The 19,694-nt window shown below is 44.7% G+C and overlaps 1 protein-coding gene across 1 annotated transcript; it reads right to left on the bottom strand.

Moving 5' to 3' along the window:
* Positions 1 to 819: 819 nt before the first annotated feature.
* On the bottom strand, positions 820 to 18,026 carry LOC129840334 (uncharacterized). The gene is made up of 4 exons (XM_055908133.1): positions 17,960 to 18,026; positions 10,798 to 11,079; positions 2,611 to 2,877; positions 820 to 848 (listed from the first exon to the last, which is right to left on the bottom strand). The coding sequence occupies exons 1-4, from the start codon at positions 18,024 to 18,026 to the stop codon at positions 820 to 822; spliced, it is 645 nt and encodes a 214-aa protein (XP_055764108.1).
* Between the last annotated feature and the right edge of the window lie 1,668 nt (positions 18,027 to 19,694).

The raw sequence follows: 19,694 nt of genomic DNA, 5'->3' as shown, positions 1-19,694 counted from the left end.
TATGGAACCCCTACCTGTCCCAGACCTGCTGTTTTCAACTCTTAATGATCGGCTATGAAAAGCCAACTGAGATTTATTCCTGATTATTATTTGACCATGCTTGTCATTTATGAACATTTTGAAAATCTTGGCTCTCTCTAATTTTCTCCTTCTCTCTTTCTTTCTCTCGGAGGACCTGGGCCCTAGGACCATGCGTCGGGACTGCCGCCCGTGGTGACTCCTTGCTGTCCCCAGTCCACCTGGCCTTGCTGCTATTCCAGTTTCAGCTGTTCTGCCTGCGGTTATGGAACCGCCACCTGTCCCAGACCTGTTGTTTTTCAACTCTTAATGATCAGCTATGAAAAGCCAACTGAAAATTATTCATGATTATTATTTGACCATGCTTGTCACTTATGAACATTTTTGAACATCTTGGAATAGTTCTGTTATAATCTCCACCCGGCACAGCCAGAAGAGGACTGGCCACCCCTCATAGCCTGGTTCCTCTCTAGGTTTCTTCCTAGGTTTTGGCCTTTCTAGGGAGTTTTTCCTAGCCACCGTGCTTCTACACCTGCATTCTAGCTGTTTGGGGTTTTAGGCTGGGTTTCTGTACAGCACTTCGAGATATTATCTGATGTACGAAGGGCTATATAAAATAAAATTGATTGAAAATTGATTGATTCAGTAGTCCCATTGTATTACCACCGGTCGTAGATTCATGGTATATGGTAAGTCCCGGAAGGTAAGCCCGAGCAGGCTGGTACCTGCAGAGATTAAGTCCTAGGTGGTAAATCCCAAGTGGGTTGGTTCCTGCGAGGACTATAAAGTATAGGGTAATTCTCAGAAGGTAAGCTTGAGCAGGTTGGTACCTGTAGAGAGTAAGTCCTAGGGGGTAAATCCCAAGTGGGTTGGTTCCTGCGAGGACTATAAAGTATAGGGTAATTCTCAGAAGGTAAGCCCGAGCAGGTTGGTACCTGCAGAGAGTAAGTCCTAGGGGGTAAGTCCCGAGTGGGGTTGGTTCCCTACTAGACCCGTAAAGGGAGGGTGAAAGCCCAGCCGCGGTGGCCGTAGTGTGTGTGTATGGATAAATTGTCATGCTTGTGTACTAGTATGGCAGATTGTAGAGAAGTAGTCCATGGAGAAGGACAACAGGAGGGAATGTGGATGGTGATAAGAAGGTTGCCTATATTTTCTGAAAGAAAGCCACGTTCATCGTCAAAAGAAAAGCAATAAGATGTTTCAAATGCTGTTTGATTTGTGTGTATTACCAGTAGCAATACGGAGAGAGGTTGGTTTATGCCCTATTGGGAGGGGGAACCGTGACAGAGAATGTGGAAATAGGAAGACAACTGTGAATCATTTTGGTAATGTGTGTAATCAACAACAGTGATATTTGAGGCATAACACTGGAATAAGACATAAGGTCACCCGTAATCTCCAGTAATACATTTGCAGACGCTATAAGATTGATTCAAATGCAAGGTATTAAGTGCCATGACCAATTAATAGGCACAAATACCATAACTATTCTCCGGGGAAGTGGTTAGCGGTACGTTGGAAAACAGTTAATAGAAGGTGTGTATTAGAGCCGGGAGTGAAGAAGATCTAAACACCCTGGACACCATCAGGAGAGATTTCAGAATAATAACTATTGAAATGGCGACAGACATTCAGGGATTCTCCTTGTAAAGCGGGGCTAGAGGAAGAGAAGTTTAATAAAGCCATAGAGGTGGTGAAAGAGGAGCACGAGCATTTGACCAATTCTCGAATGTCGGATTTTTTTTTTTAAATTGTTACAATTGGTCAGCATTTCCCTGCTAACGGAAAATTCCAATCAAATAAAGAGGGGGTAGTGGACCAGCATTCTCATTGGGAATTTAATAGTACAAGCAGCATTGATACAATAGTACAAGCAGCATTAATTTAATAGTACAAGCAGCATTGAGAGTGGAAGCTAATTCAGTTTACACCGCAGATGTACAAGTGGTTAATGCTGCCAAAGTGGAAGTCACTAACAGTGGTCTCAATGGCCAAGGTAGGACAAAGAAACAGAGAGGAAAGGGTAGCGAACCTGTGCTAAGGCACCCAGGGATAGCTCCCTGTTTCAGACGTGTGGCTATCGGTCATTGGAAGAACTAGTGTAAGAAATCCGATTAGGTTATTCCATAGTGTGCGCGGTCCAAATTGATATGTCCTTGTGACACATTATGAAGACTGACCTACAGCAGGCGGTGCATCTAACCCCTTGTCTTGACTGTAACAGTAGCCTGAACAGTACTGTAAATACAGGTAGAACAGGTATCCCCTTCAGGGGGTATAGCTCACTGTTGTTGCTGCTGTTATGTCAATCTGTTCTTCACAACTATGTACATGTGCAGTGCTCTGTTACTATAGATGTGCTGTTCTTACCTGTTATGACAATGAAAACAAATGCTACAATGGCAGTGACAACAACACCAACAAAATCTCTGATGGAAGGCTCTGAAATGAAAACACATTTTGTATTGATACTTTGACAGGAGTTGATCAGGTATTCAACATAGTGCAGCATTAAAAATGTCTTACAAAACTAGCAGTGATACAAACAAATCAATACATAAGTACGTAACACGCTTGTGAATGTTGACTCACCTGAGACAAACACCTCTCCAACTGGCTCACTGAATTCCCCACTAACAGAGTTATTCAGCTTGCAGATGTACTTGTAACTGTTGGTTGAATTGCCAGTGTCGCTCTTAGAAACAATCAGCAGTTTTCCTCCGACAACCCACGGCCCCTCTTCCTCTTTCCAGCTGTAGGTGACTGGTTCAGCATCAGTGGTGTTGCCCTCACAGGTCAGAGTGCAGGAGGTTTGGTTGGCGTTACAGGAAGAAGTGATTGTGGGTTTGGGGACTGCCTCTGTAAATAGAGGAAAGACACAGGAATAATTTGGGAAAATGCTTGTGAGGCACTACAATACATAACCTGCTGTTTCTACACAACCACGCACGCACTGTAACGGCTGATTTCCTCCTCTTCGTCTGAAGAGGAGGTGTAGGGATCGGACCAAGACGCAGAGTGGAAAGTGTCCATGTTTTATTATGAAATAAACTGAACACTACACGAAACAAAATAACAAAGAGAATCTAACCGAAAAACAGTCCCGTGTGGCACGAACACTGACACGAAATACAAGCACCCACAAACCACACGTGAAACCCCGGCTGCCTAAGTATGATTCTCAATCAGGGACAACGATTGACAGCTGCCTCTGATTGAGAATCATACCAGGCCGAACACAAAAAACCCAACATAGAAAACACACATACACAACCCACCCCAACTCACGCCCTGACCAACTAAATAAATACAAAATAAGGGAAAATAAGGTCAGGAACGTGACACACACATTCACAGGTACATCAGTGGCGATCCGTATTCAGGGCAGGTGGGGCCCCACATGTTTTGGGCCCCACATTTTAAGCAAAAAAATAAATATATATATGTATATTGGGGAGGGTTCCTGTTTTGCATGTTATTTGGGCATTAATACGTGTCACATATCAGTTTGCAAACAATATAAAAAAAAATATATATATAATTGAGTTAATAAAGCCGTATACAAACATGTTTTTTTTTTGTTATCTTGAGTAAGGCAGCTCCAAAATGCAGGTGTTTCAGCCTAGCTCAGTGGTGGTCGAGCCAGAAGAAAATAGGAGTATTGCGCCGTGAGTGGCTCAGTGTTCTGTCGCTCATGGGGACACCATGTCATTGCCAAGTTTATGTCATTAGTAAGGGTAGACATCCTGTCACGCCCTGACCTTAGAGAGCCTTTTTATGTCTCTATTTTGGTTTGGCCCGGGCGTGAGTTGGGGTGGGCATTCTATGTTTTCTATTTCTGTTTGTTTGGCCGGGTGTGGTTCTCAATCAGAGGCAGCTGTCTATCGTTGTCTCTGATTGAGAACCATACTTAGGTATCCTTTTTCCACCTGTGTGGTGTGGGTAGTTGTTTTCTGTTTTGTGTGTCTTCACCTTACATAACTGTTTCATTTTTTCGTTCTTGCTCGTTGTTATTTTGCTCAGTGTTCAGTGTGAATAAATCTAATATGGACACTTACCACGCTGCGTTTTGGTCCGATCTTTCCTCCTCATGCGACGAAGACAAGGATCGTTACACATCCGAAATTTCAGCCCTTTGGGTCCTGCCATAGAGGTATATTACAGGTGCCCTACCAAGAATGCTCAAGTTCATTGGCCACAGATAAAATGATGTCAAATCACGTTATATGTATCGTATCTTTGATTGGACTGATTATGTCAACATCTTACTTTCAAAGTCTTACCTAGCAGTCATCATCATGAATCAAGTCGACAATCTACTGTCAAATCCTTTTAAATCCTTGTTATATGAAGAGAAATAATGAAGAGAAATGATAGATAAAACGTATGGGTGCTCATCGGCCATTGGACATAAAGATTACACAACAAGTTGGAAAACGCAAATTAAACAAGGAGTGCAAGCATTGCAAAGCAACCATTAGCCTGCTATTCAGTGGAGTGGCTGTGTGTTATCACCATAAATCCAGAGAATGCCAGACTTTCATGACAAAGTTCGATGACAAAATTTACCCACAAAGGACCACCTTCCTGTTTAAGTGAGCACATCACAAGGTGAGTCCAAATATGTCTTGTATGCTGCTGCATAAATGATGTAATATGCCAGGGGGATATGTACACTGTAGCTAAGAAAGTAATACTAAGTGTATGTCGTGTAGTAAGCTGTTAGCAGCCCATGTGCCTCACCCTAATAATTTGGTCTATTTTCACCAACGTGGTATTGTAAACACATAACTCGTTCCCCGGTGTGTGCTTGTTCGGCTACTGTTTGGTACAGATTTGACAGTGCTACTGATAGTAGTTGTGTCATGTGCATATTCAGCACACCAACATTCTATAATAGAATTGTGTTATTTGACGTGTCAAATTAAAAGCTTATTTAACGCGTCAAATTGTGTTATATGACGTTTATCTTTTTTGACACGCAAACAGCGTTCAATGTGCCTCAGCCTAATAATTTGGTCTATTTTCACATCTTAATTCAGTCTACTGTTCTAACTTGGTGTTGCAGATGTAGCCTATACCCTGTTTTCGAGAAATGTAATCATTGAATATTGTAAGAGCTTTCACTGTGTTTATATATGCCCCCTTTATTTATCCTACGGTTCTGACTTGGTGTAAAGGGAAAACACTGTAAGAACGGCCCATGTTTTGAATTCTGTCATTGTACATGTCAAAAGTGCTGAACAAATAGTTATATTGACTACGTCCGTCGTCGCTCGCTCATTAATGTCTTAATCGAAATTACGGATTGTGTAAGGCCTGGGTGTCGGAGTGGAAGTCAAGCGCAGGCAACAGCAGGTGCAATAACCAAATGTTCTTTAATGAACATGTAGAAAACTAGGCCACCCAACTAACACACTGGGTGACCACTTAAACAACCCCAGACACGGGGAATACGAAAACAGTACAGCAAACACGATGCACGAAACAAACACCACCACTTACAAACAAACAATCCCGCACAAAGAAACGTGTATGCCGGCTGATTAAATAAGCCCAACTAATTAACCCTCATACAAAACAGGTGCGCCCAATAAACACATAGGGAGGGGGAGAAAAGGATCAGTGGCAGCTAATAGGCCGGTGACGACGACCGCCGAACGCCACCCGAACGGGAAGGAGAGCCTGCCTCGGTCGAAGTCGTGACAGTACCCCCCCTCTGACGCGCGGCTCCCGCAGCGCGCCGACACCGGCCTCGAGGTCGACCCGGAGGACGAGGTGCAGGGCGATCCGGATGGAGGTGATGGAAATCCCTCAACATAGACGGATCCAAAATGTCCCCCACCGGTACCCAGCACCTCTCCTCCGGACCGTACCCCTCCCAGTCCACGAGGTACTGCAGGCCCCTCACCCGGCGTCTCGAGTCCAGAATGGCCCGTATCGTGTACGCCGGGGACCCCTCGATGTCCAGAGGGGGAGGAGGGACCTCCGGTACCTCACCGTCCTGCAGGGGACCAGCTACCACCGGCCTGAGGAGAGACACATGAAACGAGGGGTTAATACGATAATAGGAAGGGAGTTGTAATCGATAACACACCTCGTTTATTCTCCTCAGGACTTTGAAGGGCCCTACACACTGCGGACCCAGCTTCCGGCAGGGCAAGCGGAGGGGCAGGTTTCGGGTCGAGAGCCAGACCCTGTCCCCCGGTACAAACACGGGGGCCTCACTGCGGTGGCGGTCAGCACTCCTCTTCTGCCGTCCACTAGCTTGTTGGAGTGATTCCTGGACGGCTCTCCATGTCTCCTTGGAGCGCTGCACCCATTCCTCCACCGCAGGAGCCTCGGTCTGGCTCGGATGCCATGGTGCCAGGACCGGCTGGTACCCCAATACACACTGAAAGGGGGACATGTTAGTAGAGGAGTGGCGTAGTGAGTTCTGGGCCATTTCGGCCCAGGGAATGTATCTCGCCCACTCCCCTGGCCGGTCCTGACAATACGACCGCAGAAACCTACCCACCTCCTGGTTCACTCTCTCCACCTGCCCATTACTCTCAGGGTGATAACCGGAGGTAAGGCTGACCGAGACCCCCAACCGCTCCATAAACGCCCTCCATACTCGGGACGTGAATTGGGGGCCCCGATCAGAAACGATGTCCTCCGGCACCCCGTAGTGCCGGAAGACGTGGGTGAATAATGCCTCCGCAGTCTGTAGGGCTGTAGGAATACCGGGCAACGGGAGGAGACGACAGGACTTCGAGAACCGATCCACAATCACCAGTACCGTAGTGTTCCCCTGAGACAGGGGAAGATCGGTCAGAAAATCTACGGACAGGTGCGACCAAGGCCGTTGTGGAACGGGGAGGGGTTGTAACTTCCCTCTAGGAAGGTGCCTAGGAGCCTTACTCTGGGCGCATACCGAACAGGAGGAAACATAAACCCTAACGTCTCTTGCCAAGGTAGGCCACCAATACCTCCCCCGAAGGCTCCCCACTGTCCTCTTCACCCCAGGGTGACCCGAGGAGGGTAGAACATGAGCCCACCGAATCAATTTGTCCCGGACACCAAGCGGCACGTACTTCCGCCCCACCGGACACTGAGGAGGAGCGGGTTCCGCCCGTAACGCCCGCTCGATGTCCGAGTCCACTTCCCACACCACTGGTGCTATCAGCCTAGAGGCGGGAAGGATGGGAGTGGGTTCGGTGGGCCGATCGTCCGAGTCGTAAAAACGGGACAGTGCATCCGCCTTTACGTTCTGGGAGCCCGGTCTATACGTTAAGGTAAACTGGAATCGGGTAAAGAACATGGCCCACCTTGCTTGACGTGGATTCAGTCTCCTGGCTGCCCGAATATACTCCAGATTCTGGTGGTCGGTCCAGATGAGAAAAGGGTGCTTAGCCCCCTCAAGCCAGTGTCTCCACACCTTCAGGGCACTGACCACTGCTAACAACTCCCGGTCCCCCACATCATAGTTACGCTCCGCTGGGCTGAGCTTCTTCGAGAAGAAAGCACAGGGGTGGAGTTTTGGTGGCGTACCAGAGCGCTGTGATAGCACGGCACCTACCCCAGCCTCGGACGCGTCCACCTCCACTATGAATGCTAGAGAGGGATCCGGATGTGCCAACACGGGCGCATCCGTGAACAGCGCCTTCAACCTGTTAAAAGCTCTGTCCGCTTTTGCTGACCACTGCAAACGCACCGGACCCCCCTTAAGCAGTGAGGTAATAGGAGCTGCCACCTGGCCAAAACCCCGGATAAACCTCCGGTAGTAGTTGGCAAAACCCAAAAACCGCTGCACTTCTTTTACCGTGGTCGGAGTCGGCCAATTACGCACGGCCTTAATGCGGTCACTCCCTACCACCACGCCCGAGGTGGAAATGCGATAACCCAGAAAAGAGACGGCTCGTTTGGAGAACACACACTTCTCAGCCTTGACATATAGGTCATGCTCCAGTAGTCTACCAAGCACCTTGCGTACCAGAGACACATGCGCGGCGTAAGTGGCTGAGTAGATCAGAATGTCATCGATATAAACAACCACTCCCTGCCCGTGCAGGTCCCTGAGAATATCGTCTACAAAGGATTGGAAAACGGCTGGAGCATTCTTTAACCCATACGGCATGACGCAGTACTCATAATGGCCCGATGTGGTACTAAATGCGGTTTTCCACTCGTCTCCCTTCCGAATACGCACCAGACTATACGCGCTCCTGAGATCCAATTTTGTGAAGAACTGCTCTCCGTGAAATGATTCCATTGCCGTAGCAATGAGAGGTAGTGGGTAACTAAACCCCACTGTGATGGCATTTAGACCTCTATAATCAATACACGGACGCAAACCTCCCTCCTTTTTCTTCACAAAAAAGAAACTCGAGGAGGCGGGTGAGATGGAGGACCGAATGTACCCCTGTCCCAGAGACTCAGTGACATATGTCTCCATAGCCACCGTCTCCTCTTGGGATAATGGGTACACGTGACTCTTGGGAAGCGCAGCGTCTACCTGGAGATCTATCGCACAATCCCTTCCCGGTCGATAAGGTGGTAATTTAGTCGCTTTCCTTTTACTGAAAGCAATTGCCAAATCGGCATACTCGGGGGGAATGCGCACCGTGGAACCCTGGTCTGGACTCTCCACCGACGTGGCACCGATGGAAACTCCCAAACACCTTCCAGAACACTCCTTTGACCACCCCTGGAGAACCCCGTTTCCACAAAATTTTAGGATTGTGCCGGGCCAGCCAGGGAATCCCTAGTACCACCGGAAACGCAGGCGAATCAATAATATAAAAGCTAATACGCTCCTTATGATTCCCCTGCGTCACCATGTCCAGGGGAACCGTGGTCTCCCTGACCACCCCTGACCCTAATGGCCGGCTATCTAGGGAGTGCACGGGAAAGGGAGAATCTATCGGCACAAGCGGAACCCGTAACCTAAAAGCGAGTCCGCGATCCATAAAGTTCCCAGCTGCGCCTGAATCGACTAGCGCCCTATGCTGGGAAGAGGGGAAAAATTTAAGGAAAAAAATCAAGACAAACATGTGACTAACAGGGGGTTCTGGGTGAGTTTGGTGCGGACTCACCTGGGGTGATCGAGAAGTGTTCCGCCTGCCATCTCGACTCCCAGACGGACCCCCCCAGCACCGATCGGCCGTGTGTCCTCTCCGACCACAGCTGGTGCAGGGAGAGCCTCCTCCTCCGGTACCCCTCTGCCCAGCCCCTCCCACCTCCATCGGAATAGGAGCGGAGGGGCTGGGTGGTGGAACGTACAGGACCCTCTCAGAACGCCCGCGGGCAGCCAGCAGATTGTCCAGACGGATAGACATGTCAATCAGCTCATCCAGGGAAAGAGCGGTGTCCCGACATGCTAGCTCCCTGCGGACGTCCTCCCGGAGACTACACCGGTAGTGATCAATAAGGGCCCTGTCGTTCCACCCAGATCCTGCAGCCAGGGTCCGGAACTCCAGCGCGTAATCCTGGGCGCTCCTCTTCTCCTGCCTAAGGTGGAACAGTCGTTCTCCCGCCGCTCGGCCCTCTGGAGGATGGTCAAATACGGCCCGAAAACGGCGGGTGAACTCTGGGTAGTGCTCCTTCGCTGAGTCTGGGCCATTCCAGACTGCGTTTGCCCACTCCAGAGCACGACCCGTGAGGCAGGAGACGAGGACACTCACCCTCTCCGCTCCCGAGGGAGTGGGTCTTACGGTGGCAAGGTACAGCTCCAGTTGGAGTAGGAACCCCTGGCACCCCGCCGCCGATCCATCATAATCCCTCGGGAGTGTCAGATGGAGAGCGCTGGAGCCGAGGGATGGAGAGTCCTGGGCTGGAGGAGCCGAAGGTGGAGAGAGGAAACCACTCCTCTCCCATCGATCCATACGTTCCATTATTGACTCCATCGCTGATCCAATACGGTGGATAACCGTGGTGTGATGGAACACCTGTTCCTCCATCGATGGGAGAGGGTTGGCCGCTGCTCCTGCTGACTCCATATTTTCGGGTGCGGGATTCTGTAAGGCCTGGGTGTCGGAGTGGAAGTCAAGCGCAGGCAACAGCAGGTGCAATAACCAAATGTTCTTTAATGAACATGTAGAAAACTAGGCCACCCAACTAACACACTGGGTGACCACTTAAACAACCCCAGACACGGGGAATACGAAAACAGTACAGCAAACACGATGCACGAAACAAACACCACCACTTACAAACAAACAATCCCGCACAAAGAAACGTGCGGGCCGGCTGATTAAATAAGCCCAACTAATTAACCCTCATACAAAACAGGTGCGCCCAATAAACACATAGGGAGGGGGAGAAAAGGATCAGTGGCAGCTAATAGGCCGGTGACGACGACCGCCGAACGCCACCCGAACGGGAAGGAGAGCCTGCCTCGGTCGAAGTCGTGACAGATTGCCTCTTATCCGCTTGTTGTCCCCTTATGCCATAGTTTGTACATCTCAATTGTCAGTAAAAACCACATTTGTTTAAGCAAGTCAGCCATATCAGCTATATATTTTTTAAGTCAGTAAATGAGGCTGAATGAACTGCTTTGCTGCCAGACAAGGTTCTGCTGATATCCAGGTGTAGCAGTGGTAAGGTGTTGGGACTGCTGTTGGGACTCTGCTGTTGCGACAGCTTTATGTAGGCCCTAACAGTTTATGGGCACTGTTAGTCAGCGTTATAGTGCAATGAATGTATTGTTTAGTGTTGTGTAGTGCTTTGCTGGCATGCATCGTACATATTTTATTTCCCACACCAAGATCTACATGCTAAACATACAGAAACACTTACTGATAACAGATAGTGTATATGTCTTGTCAAGCAGTTTGCTGTTGAACTCCACAGAATAAACTCCACTGTCTGTTTTCATCAATCCACTGATTCTCAGCTCTCCAGTATTCTGGTCCAGGGTTGTACGCTCTTTGAAGGCACCATAGATGTCCAGACCATAATCCTTGTACCACTCTGCCACCTTGTTCTTCCCATGCTTCCATAGCATGCTTGTGATGGGGTCAGGCAATGTGGACTTGTCTGGTTTCAACAGGAGATCACCTTCCACTTTATGGTAAAGATCTGGAAAAGCAGATATTTCATACATTTATCAGAATATCAATGTATCCAGGGTAACACATTATGGTTAGGGTATAAATATGTAGTCCTAACCCTATTGGCATTGAAAGAGACATTATTATCTACCTTTACTGTGTATATCAAGAATTCTGATCGCTGGGCATATCTGGCCTATGTAGTCTGACCACTTGACTAGTATTTTCCCCATCACTGGAGCAGAAATGTATCTAGACTACACTACAGATTAAAGTCTTTGTCTACACCCTGCCCACTATTATATCACTAGCTAGGTTTCTTTCCAATTTGCGACAGATTTTCATGCGAATATTCTAAAATCTGCATGAAACAATATGCACATTTTCCCACAGGAGATATGTTTCCATTAAACGGACGTTTTGCATATAAAAGGCTGTGTGATGATGTAGTCTACATAAAAGTTAATTTGTCTATTAAATTCCCATGTACCAAATTAAAAATACAAGTTTCAATGGGTTTCCATCGTATTTTCAACTCCACTGATGGTTCGTCACAAAAACTGTTGCATTATATAGACTGTTGTGTTATATAGACTGTTGTGTTATATAGACTGTTGTGTTATATAGACTGCTGTGTAATTTAGACTGTTGTGTTATATAGACTGTTGTGTTATATAGACTGTTGTGTTATATAGACTGTTGTGTTAAATAGACTGTTGTGTTATATAGACTGCTGTGTAATTTAGACTGTTGTGTTATATAGACTGCTGTGTAATATAGACTTTTGTGTTATATAGACTGCTGTGTAATATAGACTGCTGTGTAATATAGACTGTTGTGTTATATAGACTGCTGTGTTATATAGACTGTTGTGTTATATAGACTGCTGTGTAATATAGACTGTTGTGTTATATAGACTGTTGTGTTATATAGACTGTTGTGTTATATAGACTGTTGTGTTATATAGACTGTTGTGTTATATAGACTGTTATATTATATAGACTGTTGTGTTAAATAGACTGTTGTGTTAAATAGACTGTTATATTATATAGACTGTTGTGTTATATAGACTGTTGTGTTATATAGACTGTTGTGTTATATAGACTGTTGTGTTATATAGACTGTTGTGTTATATAGACTGTTGTGTTATATAGACTGTTGTGTTATATAGACTGTTGTATTATATAGACTGTTGTGTTATATAGACTGCTGTGTAATATAGACTGTTGTGTTATATAGACTGTTATATTATATAGACTGTTGTGTTAAATAGACTGTTGTGTTAAATAGACTGTTGTATTATATAGACTGTTGTGTTATATAGTATGACATTATTATGGATAATAGTGATTATTATTTGTATTTGTCAAACGGCAGAAAAGCCTTGATGATCATGTCACCAGAATAACACCCTCGATATTTATTGGAAAGGAGCATCAAGATCACCGTGACCTTTCACCACCCTGTGAAGTTCATCATAATTTATTGAATTTGTACTCTAATAAACTGCATGGTTTCCCGTTTCATAGTGCGAGGCCCACACACCATATAATCTGGTGACTCCAAATTTACTTCGATATGATGATGGTCGTCATATGATTTTTGCTCATTAAACTGGGCAGGCGCGTGCTGACAGAAACACGCATCAATCTCGGATAAAGCATCCGAGCGAGCGAAACAGCGTCTCTCTGTCTCTGTAAGTGTAGACCATGTATCTGATGCTGTAAGTGTAGACCATGTATCTGACGCTGTCTGGGCAAAAGGAGTATGGCATGTCATACTTTTTCTGGACAGACAGAATCAGATACATGGGCTACATAAAGCTGCTTCGCTGGTTCGCAGAGAGGAAGCGGCGAAGCGCGAGGGCTCACTCCCGACAAAATCTGTCCTGGATAAATTTAATGCGTTACCTTTAGCATAATATGCGGACCTAAAGTTGTCGCCTGCATTCCCGCCTTTGGGACAACAACTCTCATTGTTAGGGTGGAGACATGATCATCTCGTCAGATTATAGAGATCTCTGGTTTCAGTCACTTGTGAATGAGAAAGGAAAGTTGGCGAATGCACAGTACACTTTTCGGATGCTGGCTTCGCCTAAAGTAAATTGATAATTACTCCTGTCTAAATAAAATCATTCAAAATACTTTCCCAGAGAGCTTGACTAAGCCACAGAGGATCATTAGTTTCTTTAAAAAAAATAGCAGTGCATAGGCATATGCCTATTTGGGAAGCCAGAAATTTGGGCAGCGCGCGTGGCAATAGGCCTAGCTGATTATTGAATTGTGGATGTCAGTGAAAAGCATCTAAAATGTGTGAAGATAATGTGTCTTGAGTATAATTTACTCTGAAACAAAATATAAAATGTTGAGAAAAGATGGGGAGGGGTGTGTGGTGAAGATACGGGTATCTTTCTCCAGAATGCATGCACTCAGCTCTCCAGAATGTGCTCAGCAGGCTCCCAGCAATTATTGCCCATTCATTGTGTGAATTATTTGCCCTTTCATTGTTTATTTGTATCAATACCCCATTACACACGTAACCAGTAGGCCTAGTAAATGTACCGTTAATCCCCGTCATTTGTTTACATTAATTACTGGTAATGCATACATTACAGTCATTTACCGATCTCATACTCGGAGTGGTATCGTTGTTTGCAGAGTTCTAAACCTGCTACACTTGCGAGAAACATGTTTTGGTTACTTTCATAACCATAATTTAGGAGTTATGTCAATGTTTTCATTGTCTTTTGTTTGGAGTGGTCCATGTGAGCAAACGCATGTGTGAGGTTTCTCTGTCCTGATAACGTTGAGGGAGCGAGCGAGCCTGAGCACACCAACCTCCTGATATGATACAATGTTACACTTCACAAGTCATGACCGATAGAACGGGAGAAAGACAGGCGGCGTAGAGAGATGAATGCAATCTAAAGAACCTGCATTTTGATCAGGATATTTTCTACTGTTTTAGGTCTATGTATTTTACTTAGTTGATGATTGAAGTTATAGACCTACTGCTGCATTGGTCTATAGACTATCTCTGAGTTCCATGCGCTAATTTCTTTAGCTGCTAGTGGATCAATGAATCAATGTGTCCATATGGCAAATGCTGGTGCTCTTGCACTTAGTTGAATTTTAACTTGTATATTTGTATAATTTTTATTCAGATGTGTATGATTAACCACGTAACTACAATTTTGCGAAACGAAAAGGTTATTATTGAAATGAAACTGTTGCATGAAAATGTGCACATAAAATAATCATAACCAGCACGTAGATAGGTAGAAATGGTAGTATAAATTGTAAGCTTCTCCAAACTTTAAACTCTCGAGATGATTATGGTCTTGATTATAACACCCATTAACAAAATTCGTGCATGCGCGAGGGCGTACACAAAGGTCCCATGGAAAAAACGGTCTCAGATAAAGCATCCGAGCGAGCGAAACAGCGTCTCTCTGTCTCCGTAAGTGTAGACCATGTATCTGATGCTGTAAGTGTAGACCATGTATCTGATGCTGTAAGTGTAGACCATGTATCTGATGCTGTAAGTGTAGACCATGTATCTGATGCTGTAAGTGTAGACCATATATCTGATGCTGTCTGGGCAAAAGGAGTATGGCATGTCATACTTTTTCTGGACAGACAGAATCAGATATATGGGCTACATAAAGCTGCTTCGCTGGCTAGTTTCAGCAGAGAGGAAGCGGCGAAGCGCGAGGGCTCACTCCCGACAAAATCTGTCCTGGATAAACTTAATGCGTTACCTTTAGCATAATATGCGGACCTAAAGTTGTCGCCTGCATTCCCGCCTTTGGGACAACAACTCTCATTGTTAGGGTGGAGACATGATCATCTCGTCAGATTATAGAGATCTCTGGTTTCAGCCACTTGTGAATGAGAAAGGAAAGTTGGCGAATGCACAGTGCACTTTTCGGATGCTGGCTTCGCCTAAAGTAAATTGATAATTACTCCTGTCTAAATAAAATCATTCAAAATACTGATTATACATGCGCGAGGGCGTGCACAAAGGTCCCATGGAAAAAAACGGTCCGCCTATAGAAATCAAATGCCCATCCAACTGATTCGTTCTGGTGCCACACTCTTTTGGTCCAGACAGAATCAGATACAAGGTCTATCAGTTTGCAAACAATGTGAAAACAAATAATAAAATATATATATATATCTCAGTTTGCAAACAATGTTTTCACATTGTTTGCAAACTGATATGTGACACGTATTAATGCCAAAATAACATTTTATTTTGCTAAAAATGTGGGGCTCAAAACCCCCAACAACACTGAATGACGGGTCACAAATGTTCTTATTCCGTTTAGCTACACAGAGCGAATATAATTGAATCGAATATAATTGATTTAATAAAGCTGCATACAAATATGGTCTCTTTTATGTTTTCTTGAGTAAGGCAGCTCCAAAATGCAGGTGTTTCAGCCTAGCTCAGTGCTTTCTGTGGTGGTGGGGCAAGAAAGTTGAAAATACGGAGAGTTGCACCGTGATTGGGTCAGTGTTCTGTCACTCATGGGGACACTACGTCACTGCCAAATCTAAGGGTAGAGCTAGAAAATTCAAGCCCCTTGGGTGCTGCCATAGAGTTACATTAGAAGTGCCCATCAAAGAAGACTCAAGGTCATTGGCCACAGATAAAATGACATCAAATATTGTTAAATGTGCAGTAGTTTTGATTGGACTGATCATGTCAACATCATACTTTCAAAATCTTAACTAGCAGTCGTCATTATGAATCAAGTCCACAATCTACTGGCAAATCCTTTTTAATCCTTGTCATATGAAGAGAAATAATGAAGAGAAAATGATAGATAAAATGTATCGGTGCCCATCGGCCATTGGACATAAACATTACACAACAAGTTGTAAATCACAAATTCAACATTGAGTGGTTTGGAAAGAATCAGTGACAGTGGCTAACTGCAAGCATTGCAAAGCAATCACTAGCCTGCTATTCAGTGGAGTGCCTGTGTGGTCCCAAATCTGGTATTAAGGGGCTCTTTTCCAAGTTTCAAATGATAAACATTCAACATTGGGCATGCTATCAATGAGGCATGATTTGTGCAAAACTCAAGATCAAGATGCTCGGGATGCTGGCCTTCTAGGCAGAGTTGCAAAGAAAAAGCCATATCTCAGACTGACCAATACAAATAAGAGATTTAGATGGGCAAAAGAACAGAGACACTGGACAGAGGAAGATTGGGGGAAAAAAAGTGTTATGGACAGACAAATCTAAGTTTGAGGTGTTCAGATCTTTGATGGTGGTAAATTGGGAGATTTGTACAGGGTAAACGGGATCTTGAAGAACGAAGGCTATCACTGCATTTTGCAACGCCATGCCATACCCTGTTGACTGCGCTTAACTGGATCCAATTTCCTCCTACAACAGGACAATGATCCCAAAGCACAGCTCCAAACTATGCAATAACTATTTAGGGAAGAAGCAGTCAGCTGGTATTCTGTCTATATTGGAGTGGCCAGCACAGTCATCAGATCTCAACCCTATTGAGCTGTTGTGGGAGCAGCTTGACCATATGGTACGTAAGAAGTGCCCATCAAGACAATCTAACTTGTGGGAGGTGCTTCAGGAAGCATGGGGTGAAATCTCTTCAGATTACCTCTGCAAATTCACAACTAGAATGCCAAAGGTCTGCAAGGCTGTAATTGCTGCAAATGGAGGATTCTTTGACGAAAGCAAAGTTTGAAGGACACAATTATTATTTCAATTAAAAATCATTATTTACAACCTTTTCAACGTCTTGTCTATATTTCCTATTCATTTTGCAACTCATTTCATGTATGTTTTCATGGAAAACAAGGACATTTCTAAGTGACCCCAAACTTTTGAACGGTGGTGTATGTATACCGTAGCTAAGAAAGTAATACTAAGTGTATGTTGTGTAGTAAGATGTTAGTAGCCCATGTGCCTCACCCTAATAATTTGGTCTATTTACCCCTCTTAATTTCGCCTACTGTTCTGACTTGGTGGTGCACGTGTAGCCTATAACCTGTTTTAGAGAAATGTAATCATCGAATATTGTAAGAGCTTTCATTGTCTTTTTATATGCCCCCTTTATTTTTCCTACGGTTCTGACTTGGTGTACAGGGAGAACACTGTAAGAACGGTTTAGGTTCTGAATCCTGTCTGGTGTACATTTCAAAAGTGCTGAACAAATAGTTATATTGACAACCTCCATCCTAGCTTGCTTACATCTCAATTGTCATTAGAAACCATATTTGTTTAACAAGTCAGCCATATCAGCTATGTTTTTTTAAAGGCTGTAAATGAGGCTGAATTAACTGTTTCGCTGCCAGGGAAGGCTGTGCTGACTGCCAGGTGTGGTAGTGGTAAGATGTTGGGACTGCTGTTGGGACAGCTTTATGTTGGCCGTTTGTGGGCCCCGTTTATCACCGTTATAGTGCAATTCATGTATTTTTTAGTGTTGTGTTGTGTAGTGGCTTTGCTGGCATGCATCCCTCTGTTTTTTCCCCCACCCACGGTTAAATCGCCACTGAACAAGAAGGGTGCGGTCCTTATTTCTAATCGAACCCCATATAGAGGTCGTTTAAAACCATTCTGACTTTCCATGTTGAAAATCAATATGAAGACCGTGTTTAGGCTATTGTCCATCCATAATGTCGTTACAAGTTATTTTTTCAGTGATATGAATCCCACTCGGCAGCTGCGTTTCTAACTTTAAGTTGCAGCGCACATAGTGTTCATAAAGGACATTATCTTACATATAACTATTGTTCATGATAATCAAAGATTAGGAGGTGATGTTGTTGTCTAGGCTATACAATTAGCACACAATAGCCAACAAGTCGCCTGGAAATGTTAGGTAGGCCAAAACGCTACGTTCGCCCCTGCAAGTCGGTTCAACTTACCTCCGGAGACCACCGTCCGCGCCAGACAAAGCCAGAACCACAATCTGATGAGTGTTAGTTTGGGCATATCTGCTAGACTGTTTGTTTGTAAAGATAATAAATAACAGTACATTCAAATGAGATGTGCTAAAACACTGTGTGGTTCATCTAGGCTGCTTCTGATCTTCATTTCCCGAGGCTGTGAAAGTGAAAGTAAAATGTGGTTTTGTTCCTCACTATTCATGACTTCTTCGTGGAAAATAAAACAACGTTCTCTTAGACTTGTAAATAATGTTTAATATCTGCAATACAATCACACTGTATACCACCAACACATTGCATTATGTTTATATGCTATTTAAGCAATAATACATGAGAAGCTTCGCTTCTTGGCTATGACCACACTACAGCCATGATAAAAAATGTCATAACACATGGCCTCGAGTATATTATTACTTTTATACAACGGTTTACCAGCATTAAAAATCAAGATTATTTACCAAACAATCAATTATCTAACAAAACATGATGATACTTTCACTAACACTGGTTGTCAAGTGACATTTCAGGCGTTCTCTGGTCGTTAGTCCTTTTCGTATTGACTGCCATGTAAAGAAAAACTACCCAAGTGCTGGTTGATAGTTCCAGATCCTTGGTTTCTAGGGGCGCTGTCCATGGTTCTGAAAACAGTGCTGAAACATTGTAGCAAAGACATTGATACAGCAGATCAAAATAGAAACTACAATTACAGTTTTTTTCGGATGGTCACAGCATCTACAGCTATTTATTTGTAATACACATTGAATTGCACATTTCCATTCATTGTGCAATTAGTGAAGTAGATGTCTAACGCCGGGGTCTCAAGCGCAGCTGGGTGCCATTTCTCAGGAACAACTGCCGTGTTGTCGCACGCAGCTATTAGGATGTTACTCCATTTCCTCCTATTTTCCGTGGACGGCTTCCAATATATCCTAAGAGAGCTTTCAGCTCTGTGCCCGCTCACACTCATTATCTCTCTGGCCTCCAGACCTGCATGGGAGAGCTGCTGGATGATAGTCGTCCTGATGCAGTGGTTGGTATACCTACCGGATGTGCCAGCCTCCTGGAGAGAGCGAGAGAGCGATGAATAATGACAATTTGACAATTATTATATTAATGTTCATTCTATTAATATACTGTATAGCAGCCTAGCTATTTGAGCAAAATGTTTTCATCGCACAGACGAGCTAGAAAGGGTGTTGAGTCCCATTGGGTCTATGGTATACCACACGTTGTCATCATCAGAGAGCTTTCGTCTGGGGTGTAGATAAAAGGCTGGGGCATGTTCTGGTAATTTAAAGATATATTTTTCTAGCGATGCCACCGGGCAGGGCTCGTTCCCTAGGTTTTCATACGTGCGTGCAGCCGCCAAGAGTATCTCCGTCTCTTTCCATTGAATTTTTGTCTTTCTTGGTTTCTTCATTGAAACTCAGTATTGGGTTTCTCTTTCATTACGAATGAGTCTGGCTTCAGTTTGCGATTTCCTTCGTTGCCTCTACGGCCAAAGTGCAAATGCAAATCAATCCACACCTTATTCAGTAATCCTCTAGGGGTGGCGGGGCTCAAGGCTTCGGACTCACAGAGGATTTTTTAGGTCCTCCTGTGACTCTGTTTTAGCTGGGTGGTGGTTGGTTCTGTCCCTGACCTCCCTTCTCAGCTGTTTTTTGATACCAGCAAAGGCATAGTTTGTATTTAGGAACTCAGTATCTCTCATCAG

Source organism: Salvelinus fontinalis, chromosome 41 (assembly GCF_029448725.1).
Source record: "Salvelinus fontinalis isolate EN_2023a chromosome 41, ASM2944872v1, whole genome shotgun sequence".
NCBI classification, from domain to species: Eukaryota; Metazoa; Chordata; class Actinopteri; order Salmoniformes; family Salmonidae; genus Salvelinus; species Salvelinus fontinalis.
This window is presented reverse-complemented; position numbering and strand designations above follow the sequence as displayed.

Bases quoted from the DNA above. Each gene is read 5' to 3' on its own strand.
- LOC129840334 (XM_055908133.1), bottom strand. From the start codon at position 18,026: ATGCCCAAACTAACACTCATCAGATTGTGGTTCTGGCTTTGTCTGGCG. The intron at 11,080-17,959 runs GTAAGTTGAACC...CTGCTTTTCCAG, and splicing joins GCGGACGGTGGTCTCCGGAG to ATCTTTACCATAAAGTGGAA. The intron at 2,878-10,797 runs GTAAGTGTTTCT...CTCTATTTACAG, and splicing joins ATATACACTATCTGTTATCA to AGGCAGTCCCCAAACCCACA.